The sequence below is a fragment of the Aspergillus thermomutatus genome, assembly GCF_002237265.1.
Source record: "Aspergillus thermomutatus strain HMR AF 39 chromosome Unknown NODE_318, whole genome shotgun sequence".
Lineage (NCBI taxonomy): Eukaryota > Fungi > Ascomycota > Eurotiomycetes > Eurotiales > Aspergillaceae > Aspergillus > Aspergillus thermomutatus.
In genome coordinates, this window is record NW_020798368.1 from 19,573 (window position 1) to 28,966 (window position 9,394).

Below are 9,394 nucleotides of genomic sequence, written 5' to 3' on the forward strand. Positions count from 1 at the left end.
CGGGGAAGCTTAACAGCATTGCAAACAGCGCAAACACCAGCAGTAGCTCCCTGCATCATCTTGGGCAGTTGACAGTTAACAAGTCGCCGTCCAATGATGGTGATATCAAAAGTGTCTTTCTAATTCTCCTGCTAATATTCTGCTTTATGCAGCCTCAGAGATATGGCTGAAAATACCAGCTCCCTAGTCTCCCAGAAATCGTCCGATTCAGGTCTTCATATCCAACTACACCCGCTGGTTCTCCTCAGTATCTCAGATCACATCACCCGTCATGCCGCGCGATCACAACAAGGACCGATAATCGGAGCTCTTTTGGGACAGCAGAATGGACGTGTGATTACATTAGAGCACGCATTTGAATGCGTTGTGACTGAAGGAGCTAATGGCGAACTGCAGCTTCTACACGACTGGTTCGTCGAACGAGTCAAGCAATGTAAGAGCGGAGCTTGTACTCGATAATCCCATCAGTTCTAGCTGACTAGGCTTCCTACAACAGTCAAAGATGTACACAAGTCCCCCGCCCTCGACTTTGTGGGTTGGTGGTCAACAGCCTCCCCGTCTGGCCCGGACGCATCCCAGTTGCCTATCCATCGCCAGATCCTCCAGAGCTACAACGAGTCTGCCGTGTTCCTCGCATTCCACCCATCGCAGGTGCAAGCTGCATTAAGAAACGGCGCTAAGCTTCCCCTGACCATCTACGAAAGCGTATACGAAGGTGAAAATGCGACAGAGAACAGCAAGGCGATGCAGGTAGACGGCGAGGAGCAGTTGCTCTCCATTCGATTCCGCGAACTGCCGTTCTCCGTCGAAACGGGGGAAGCCGAGATGATTGGCATAGAAACGGTTGCAAGAAGCGCAAGGACGGCAGCAGCTCTTCAATCGTCTGGTTCGAGCTTGGGTGGACCCGCGCAACAGGACGCCCAGACTAGCCCGAAGACCGAGGCTGGCCAGGCCGAGCCGTCGCCCGACACTGTCGTACTCTCTCACGAAGAAGAAGAACGTAGGATCATCATGCTTTCATTCTCTTGAGCTTACCAGCTAATTCAGCTCTCGCAGTAATCGCCAGTCTGAACACACGCCTTAACGCCATCCGAACGCTGGAGTCCCGAATTTCCTTGATCAAATCCTATCTCGCCAGCGTATCCCACTCATCCGAAGGCCAACCCACCGGAACCACGAAACCCTCCCTCTCGCACCCGATTCTCCGGAATATCAATGCCCTCCTATCACATCTGTCTCTCCTCATGCCGGAACCAGGAAGCGCCTTTGCGGCGGAAAGCCTCGCCCAGAGAAACGACGTCCTCCTGGTCTCCTTGCTGGGACAGCTGGGCAATAGCATCAAGGCCATGCGTGAACTAGGCCGCAAGACCGCTATCATGAACAACGTCAGACAGAGCAATGCGTCGCGGAAGACTCAGCTGGCCATGCAGAGTCGGCTCGAGGATGAGTTTCTTTCGCGAGACGGGTTGACTCTTGGATAGTGTAGGCTTGCCAATTCAAACAGACGTGACGACCTGCGCTTTGTCAATTACTGCTCGATCTTTTATGGTTCATAGTGGCGTTTGGCGTTCCGCTCATAAAAGGACGCATTTCATAACGAGTGATGAGATAGCGAATCAAAACATGAGCCAATAGAGCTCGAATGCACTCTCATCGCGAAGAAAATGTCTTGTATGGTAATTGCATACGCACCAGCAAGCGAGATCAACTGCTATTGTACAAATAAATTCATCCGATCCAAGCCCGCGTCTCATGAGAAGTGAATCATAGCAGAAATAGAGGCGAGACTTGCTGGCCTCAAGCTTTTCTACGTCATGCATAAAGCAAAGAAGGGAAAACGGAAACAGAAAAGAAGAGAAGAGCCAAAATTGAGTACGGCAGGAGGGTATATCAACAAAAAGCAAAGAAGGCAAGGCGAAAAGATGCCTCAAAGACAAGACAGATCGTTCGCAGCATAAATGAAGGGAAACGAAGGGCGCAACATCGTCATTCCCGGGGTCGAGTAGGTAGAAGTAAAATGCAACTCAGGGTCATTATTGTTGACGATCGTCTATCGCCGGCCGTGCTCATTATCGAAGTGGACAGGCGGAGGCTGGTACGGATCAGGCATAGGTATAGGTGGCTGCTCTTGCAAGTAATCCCCTTCGTGAGGATGATGACTGGTAGCTCCCTGCTGAGATTGGGGCAGGTTGTTGCTTGCGTTTAGTGGGAGTTCTTCCTCCCTGTCCGGTACCCCGTAAGGGTTGTTATGGTATTGCTCATAAGGAGAATATGGTTGCGGAGAATGAGATGGTGTAGGTTCCAGCAAGGACGCGCTACTCAACCGATCATGCGACGAGTAGAAGCGACCATCATGCTCATAATCATAAGGTGGAGGGGCCAGGTCGCCAGTCGGCGGCAACGTCGGATTTGGCTGCGCGTGTGAGAGAAGAACCTGGCCTTCATCATCGGGCGATGTCCCATACGGTGCCGTTCTGCTGCCAGCCATAACAGCGCCTGCGCCTTGGTAGGCTGTGACATTTGTCCCGGAGCCATTGCTGGTTGTATTAAGACCAATGACTTCGCTCTGGTTCTGGTAGCTGGGATCCAGCGTTCGCTTCTTACGCCCCACGAAGAGCCAACGTATGCTGCGGCCCACGGCTTTGGCTAGGTCGAGCGGATTGACCGAGTCGAGAAGAGCTTTCATACCCCACCGACCACCCTGATAAGTCGCTTTGCCGTTGCCATAGAAGTCGGTCACCTCATCGGCGTGTGCGTTTGCGAGAGAGTATGGCCGCCATGGGAATGCCCACAGATGCAGGACGGAAAAGATCGCCATCTCAACACAGATGAGTAGGTTGGGGAGTCCAACTTTGAGATCCTGTTGCTGTATTGTATCATTCGCCTTGATAGCTCCGGAGGAGGAAAGAAAACTGATCAAGGTCTGAACCGAGCGGCCGAGTCAGCATCGGGAACGAGTGGGAAAGAAATGGCTCAACTCACAGACTGCCAGAATGAAAGGAAGATCACCAGCTTGATAGAGACGATCTTCAGGAATGGCGAATACTGGCTGATATCATTCTTGACCTGGTAATAGAATTGGATCAGGCAGTACATCGCAATGGACACAGCAACACACTCCACTGCCATACACTGCTGAAAGTCAGCACGCGCCATGAGCTAATCGCATGATTCAGACATACCCATATGTGCGAAAACGCCGGATTTAAACTCTCCTCGCAATACACGTCAAAGTTCTGGGTGATAACCGCGACGACGGTCATCAACACGCGCAAAAGGCAGTATTGGAAGACGCCTACCCAGATAACCTATGCAGCATAACGATCTTAGCGTCGTCTTTCATCGCAGGCATGAATAGTGCCTGGCAAACCAGCTTACATTGAACCATGTCAGCCCACTCCGTGGTATCCTCCACACCCCTTTCTCCCCGCCGCAGCATTTCTGAAGCCAGGGTATGGGCCAGATCCATTGCTTCGGCGTGATTCCGCGAAAGTATTCCTTCTGACTGTGGAGATCCGGCGCAATGTAATGACAGAGTAAGGCGAAGAAGGCCGAAATCGTGAACGCTTCGTAAGAGTTGCCGATCAGCTCGTAGTAGACCGCATTTTTGTAGAAGTAGGTACTCAGCCAAGCGACGAGAGAGTAGATGGGGATCATCCATAGGATTCGAATAATACTAGACAAGACAGCGCTAGACGTTAGTTCCAAGCGCATGTAGAGAGGTAAGCAGGAGCGGGGGCGGAAATCATACTGTCGCTGCTCTATCGGCTTGCTATAGTGTGTCGCATGGCTCATAATCAAGTAGAAGGAGACCACGACGGCGAAAAGAGCGAAAGCACCCCCCACAACGAGGCATAGCTCATGAAAAGTGAGACCGCCATCCCATAAGTCGATTTCGGTGACTGTCAATAATCATTCCCCGGTTAGCCAGCACTCGTATTATAGGACACCCCGGGAGAGGCATACTCGTTTCATCCTCTAATGTTGAATTACAAACCGGCCACCCCATGCTCGCGTCAGTCAGAATAAAGAGTTATTAGGGAGAGTGCTTCAAGATTGAAAGAGTGATAAAGAGAAGAAAGGAATCAAAATCTCCGATCCGAGGGCCAAAAAGTGATTGATTGCGTATGGATCTCTATCTTATCCGCCAAGTCGGCCTAGTCCCGGCGCGGCAGATCAACAACCCCTGGAGCCAGTGGACGAGGGCGAATATTTCTCGGCGAAGCTCGCAGGCGACGACGACAATACTTGGCGATGCAGTTGGATTCAGGGGGCGACGAACACAGGCGATGGAGGGGTAGATCGGGTACAACGAGCGGAGCAGTGAAGAGTTTTGAGCTCCTGGATAGACAAGGAAGGATACGTATACTCATGTGAAAGAACCACAAGCGCCTTGACTAAAATCAACATTTACGAGAAATAGAAAGAAAACTTAAAGCTCTGTGTATGATTTGTTGACTATTATTGTTGATTCATGGTAGCAGCGAGATTTCATACATGGTACAGCCACAAAGATCCGCTAATAATAACAGTAGAATGGATACACATGGATCAAATTGGAGACTGCGCCTCAGGCACCAGCATTTGAAACGCGGTAGGAGGATTAGTCTAACTGTTATAGGCCAAGCTTTGGTCAAGCCTTACCAAGCATAAAATATGCTGATTAATCGCCACAGCATAAACCCGTTATCTTCTCATTATCGGAACAGGATCTGCTAAGTCTTCATATCTTGGTTTTGATTGTGATAGATATTCATTGCTAATATACACGTGTGCTATCGTCCGTCTCGTTGAGAAGGAAAGAAATCGGAAAAATCAAGGTTGCTTCCCGAGCCCCGCGAAGCTGGCACCTTAGATGCGACGTAGATAATACAGCATTTTGTCTTTCAGCATTTACAGCCGACAAAGGCCTTCAAGGGGTTAGTCACGGCCTCTTCTACCTCTCCATGAGTCCCCCATGCTGCCTCCACGACCCCGGCCACGGCGCGGTCTGTTGCTACGGCTTCCAAACTCCGGCCCATTGTCAACGAAGAAGTCACCGTCTTCAAATGTGATTCGCCTAGTCTCATCGCCGCCACGCCGCGGAAACGATCCTTTCCGCAGCAGGTCATCGAACCGATCCAGACGTCGGTCGGCCACTTCGCGAGGGACACGGCGGTAGTAGAGCTTCGGCTTGGTTGTAGTGGATTCAAAGAGATCATCCAACGGCTTGAACCCTTGCCCAGGTCTAGGACGAAGTTCTGGGGGTGGAGGGCCGCTAGGGCGTCTGTCCTTATTGCCAATGCTTGCTCTGGGGCCCAAGGGAGGGGGACGAGAGAAGTCAGTCGAGGCTCGACCAGGCGCCTGACGCGAAGCGGCACCCTTAGGGTCCACTTCCTGCAGAACAGCCTCGACACCATCGTCGGTCCGGTCATACCGGACTTCCCAACGAGGCGGGGGACCACCGCGCCTGCGCGATTCTTCCTCCTTTGCGACCCATTGCTGCAGCTTTCGCTCGGGAATGAAATCGACAAATAGAGTCTTTCTGTTGCTTTCGTTGGGCCAAACAACACCGTGCAAGGCTGTTCGCGCTCTCGAGGCAGCCGATATGTTGGTGAACGTGACAAAAGAGTGCGTTTTGATGGGATCCAAGTAAAAGTCAACGATCACGCCAGGATCGGGTGATGAGCCAGGAGCCGTTGCGATGCTGACAAGATGGTTTTTAAGTGCAGTAGGTTGAAGAGGACGCATCAGTCCATCGATATACAAGGCTGCGGTCGCGACGTGTAGCGCGGGTTCGACCTCAACATCTTCCATTGCTGTATCTGCCGGAGGTGATGGGGCGCGAATCTGCTCTCTGTCTGCTGGTGCAAAAAGGTCCTTGAAACGAGCATCTTGCTTGATAGGCGCAGTTCCCTTTGTCCGCACGTCATCACTTATCGATGCACGACGAGTCGCATCAGTAATCGGAGCATTTCCTTCAGCTGCATTTTGGTTATGGACATGCTCGTTCTCACCAGGAACGGCGGCGGCGGCAGCGGCCTTCTTCTCAGAACTATCTTCCACATCCATGATATCACGGTCTTCAGGCAGTAGAACTCGGGGCGACTCCTCCAGGGCCTTGACCCTTTTGCTTGCAACCGCCTCCGGTGTTGGAATAGGAGTTTGACTGCGACGCTTCCGCTTCCGAGTGTCCTCGATCATCTCGTCCACAGGGAGAGGCGTTGACAGTCCGGTAGTCGCTGCCGATGGTTGAGTCGCAGTCTTCTCAGCAGAATCTGGAAGTTCTTTGGAGTCTGGTCCTGCAGGTGTAGGCTGCACCGTTTCTGCGCTTCCGGGAGCCTGCTCGACCGGTTCGGCAGGGTGCTCAGCTTCAGGCTGTGCTTGCGCGAGTGAAGGCGCACTGCTTCCACCGCCAATTCCGGCGTCTGCGACCTGATCATGTTGTGATTCCTTGCTCGAAACCTCAGGTTGTTCCTTCGCTTCTGTATCAGTCGCCGATCCTTCCGCTGGAGGTTCGGGCTTAGGTTGCTCGGTTTGTACAATCGGTTCCTCCACTTGCTCTACCTTTTCAGGTGTTCGCTTCTCTTCTTTGTCCTCTTTGGGCTCTTCAGACTCCGGCGCTGTCACCTGCGGCTTAGGCTCTTCCGGTTGAGAAATGTCGGCGTCGGGTTCCTGCACAGGCTGTTCAGTCGTTAACTGCTCGTTAGCGTCTGGCGCATCTTGAGGACTTGTCAATTCGCCGTTCGCGCCTTCACCCTCTTGCTTTGCATCTTCTTCCAGAAGCCTGTCGATAAAATTTTGTTTGACTCTCAGACCCGTCTGCGGAATACCGCGCCGCTTCAGCTCCGCTTTCAGGTCGGTCACTTTCCAGGTCCAATAATCAGTCATTATGACGGAGTAGAGCGCCGTCGCAGAATGAGAGCATGTATAATTTATTCGAATTTCCTGTGGGGTTGAGAGTTAGGTAATGGTTGTCATGACTGGGTGTTGCTTGACAAGATGCGATTCCTTGCAGCATAGCTCCAAGTGCCGGTCGTTGGAAGCAGTAGGTGGAATGATGTATGCGCTAGGCTGTTTGTGTACTAGTGTTAGCATGAGTTTTACCTAGTATGGAATAGTGAACTCGAGAGTGAATTGCCAGAATAGGTTAGTCAAATTCACTAACAATAACAATCACAAAGCAATCCATACCTATTGTTGTGAGCAGCTTGATAACTCTTGAATACCATTATTGACAATAATATGCTATGGTTGTCGCTATTGCAATAATACATGCTCTTGGGATAGTGTGGGGCCGAAGTTAATCACGAATATATCGATCCTTGAGAAGGAGCTCTCTCTACCCACAGTAACCCAACACTGCATCAGCCTTTTCTTTGAATGCTGTCATTGCAGCCCGATACAACTCAGGCCCAAGACTGATCCGGGCAACTCCTAGCTCTCTGAGCTCTGGTACCGTCAAGTATCCCTCCTCTAAGGTCATTTTGACGTTCAGTCTTCCGTCAAAGGCTTCAACCAGCCTTTGAACCTCTTCCTTGGACACTCCCCCCCTGGCAGATCCACCCCAGACGAACACTGTACAAGCCCCAGCCTCCAGGTATGCCTTTCCCCTTTCGACTGCATCCTCGATTGATCCTCCATTTTCTCCGTCGTGCTTGAGAAGGACATCTGTCCGCGCATTGATCACGAAGTCAGGGACCCCTGCTTCTCTCGCAGCCTGTATGGCAAGCTCAATCCGCTCCACAGCCTGTGGAATCGGCCGCAGTCGATTTTTGGCAATATCAAAGTCTTCAAGATTGCAGCCGACGGCTCCCAGAGCGATAATTTCTCTGATTGTAGCGGCAACATCTTCATAGCCGTCTTGGATATCCACTGTGAACGGGATGCGTGGGAGGCTGTCGCTATGGGCCTTCAGAACAGCGGCAATCGAGCGCACAGCTGCTAGATTCTGGGACAGAGTCAACTTCTCGTCTGCAATGCCTTGAGAGGCGGCAACGGCGTAGCTGGCGGTAGCGATGGCCTTGGTCGATGGATGCTCGGCAATAATTGAGGCGGTTGCGGCATCGTAGACATTCGTAAGAACCAAGGGCTCTCCGGGAATATGTAGCTTGCGAAACTTGACTGCAAGTTCATTCTGCATGCTCTTGGTCGTCATGTTGTGGATGACAGAGGTGAGCTTCTGGTCTCTGCTGTCTAGTGCACCTTTGAAACTGCGAACAAGAGATATGATACAAAGCAAAATATACAAGCGAGTGCTTCTGTTAGAGAAGCGAAGTCTACATTTTTATATGAGGAGCCGATGCCTCTTCAGTGATGCGGGGGTTCTCGTATTCGATGATGATGGAGCTTATTGCTCTCAAACTGGCCAGTTAGAGGAACGGTTACTCCGTAGTTGTCCTGATGTATCCGCCCTCGGTTCTCAACCACGCAGACAGATCAATCAAGCGATAATAGTTACTGCTTCATTCATGGAGTATGAGTCAGTGAACTAGCCCAGGACTGATTTGGATGAAGGTACCAGTGAGATTGAAAGATAGGACTCCAATGAAGCAGCTAGCATGAAATATTTATTGCTCTTACTCCTAAATATGCAAGAAGGATGTACTATGCTTCTCCCTTCAGTCAAAGTTCATTGTCATCCATGCTAAGTGGGAATCTACCTCCCTTTATCAATATCACTTATGAAGAGTCTGCTCTGCTCACTCGAGCTCACAGTTCAGACCTACAACTTCCACATATGTAAGTCATGCTTGCAAAGCGCCTGAAGGATATCCAGTGGAAGGGCAAGTCACCACTGTTGGAATCAGGCAGTTGTTGAAAGATGAAGCTCGACGTTTCTCAATCTCAGGTGTACTGGCGAGAATTTTTATTTCTTCAACAGCAGCAACTGTCCCAGCACATTCAGTGATTCTGGAGTTCTTGACGTCAAAAATTTTCGCCCTGTTCTGCGTCATCAAGAAGTTGTATCCATTGAGGTCGCCATGGATGGTTCCAGGTTTATGCAGCTTGTGGACAGTTTCTATGCACTGATCAAGGTCTCTTATTAGACAGCTCTTGGATTCCTTCTTATTCGGTAAAGGAATTGATATCTATCGATAGAACTTCCTCATGGCTTCCCATCCTTGAGGGTTACAGAACAAAAAAAAAGTAATCACCTGATATTACAGGTTCCTCGCGAAGGTTGCCATTCTATGCTTTGGAAGGGAAGCAATAATAGGGTAGCGATCACCATGATCCTGCATTTATCGTCAACTGGTAAATCAATCATGAGTCATCAAAAGGCGGTAACGTAATCAACCACCGAGCGACGAATACCACCGAGCGACGAATTTTTGCCGCTTCTAATAATATTTTGAAGCTTTTCAACCACCAACATCATTAGACTTGACTATCTAGTAGCTGAATATATAGC

General features: G+C 50.5%; 4 protein-coding genes across 4 annotated transcripts; 1 reads left to right on the forward strand and 3 right to left on the reverse strand.

Moving 5' to 3' along the window:
* Nucleotides 1–162: 162 nt before the first annotated feature.
* Nucleotides 163–1,481, forward strand: CDV56_102982 (COP9 signalosome complex subunit 6; the record flags this gene model as incomplete). The annotated part of the gene is made up of 3 exons (XM_026756601.1): nucleotides 163–433; nucleotides 497–1,000; nucleotides 1,057–1,481. The coding sequence occupies 3 exons, from the start codon at nucleotides 163–165 to the stop codon at nucleotides 1,479–1,481; spliced, it is 1,200 nt and encodes a 399-aa protein (XP_026610413.1).
* A 569-nt stretch (nucleotides 1,482–2,050) lies between these two features.
* On the reverse strand, nucleotides 2,051–3,657 carry CDV56_103198 (OSTA/TMEM184 family protein; the record flags this gene model as incomplete). The annotated part of the gene is made up of 4 exons (XM_026756817.1): nucleotides 2,051–2,923; nucleotides 2,983–3,132; nucleotides 3,183–3,308; nucleotides 3,379–3,657. 4 exons carry the CDS (start codon nucleotides 3,655–3,657, stop codon nucleotides 2,051–2,053), a joined length of 1,428 nt encoding a protein of 475 aa, XP_026610414.1.
* A 1,263-nt stretch (nucleotides 3,658–4,920) lies between these two features.
* On the reverse strand, nucleotides 4,921–6,870 carry CDV56_103503 (SAP domain protein; the record flags this gene model as incomplete). The annotated part of the gene is made up of 1 exon (XM_026757122.1): nucleotides 4,921–6,870. One exon carries the CDS (start codon nucleotides 6,868–6,870, stop codon nucleotides 4,921–4,923), a length of 1,950 nt encoding a protein of 649 aa, XP_026610415.1.
* A 451-nt stretch (nucleotides 6,871–7,321) lies between these two features.
* Nucleotides 7,322–8,137, reverse strand: CDV56_103755 (isocitrate lyase/PEP mutase family protein; the record flags this gene model as incomplete). The annotated part of the gene is made up of 1 exon (XM_026757374.1): nucleotides 7,322–8,137. One exon carries the CDS (start codon nucleotides 8,135–8,137, stop codon nucleotides 7,322–7,324), a length of 816 nt encoding a protein of 271 aa, XP_026610416.1.
* Nucleotides 8,138–9,394: the final 1,257 nt, after the last annotated feature.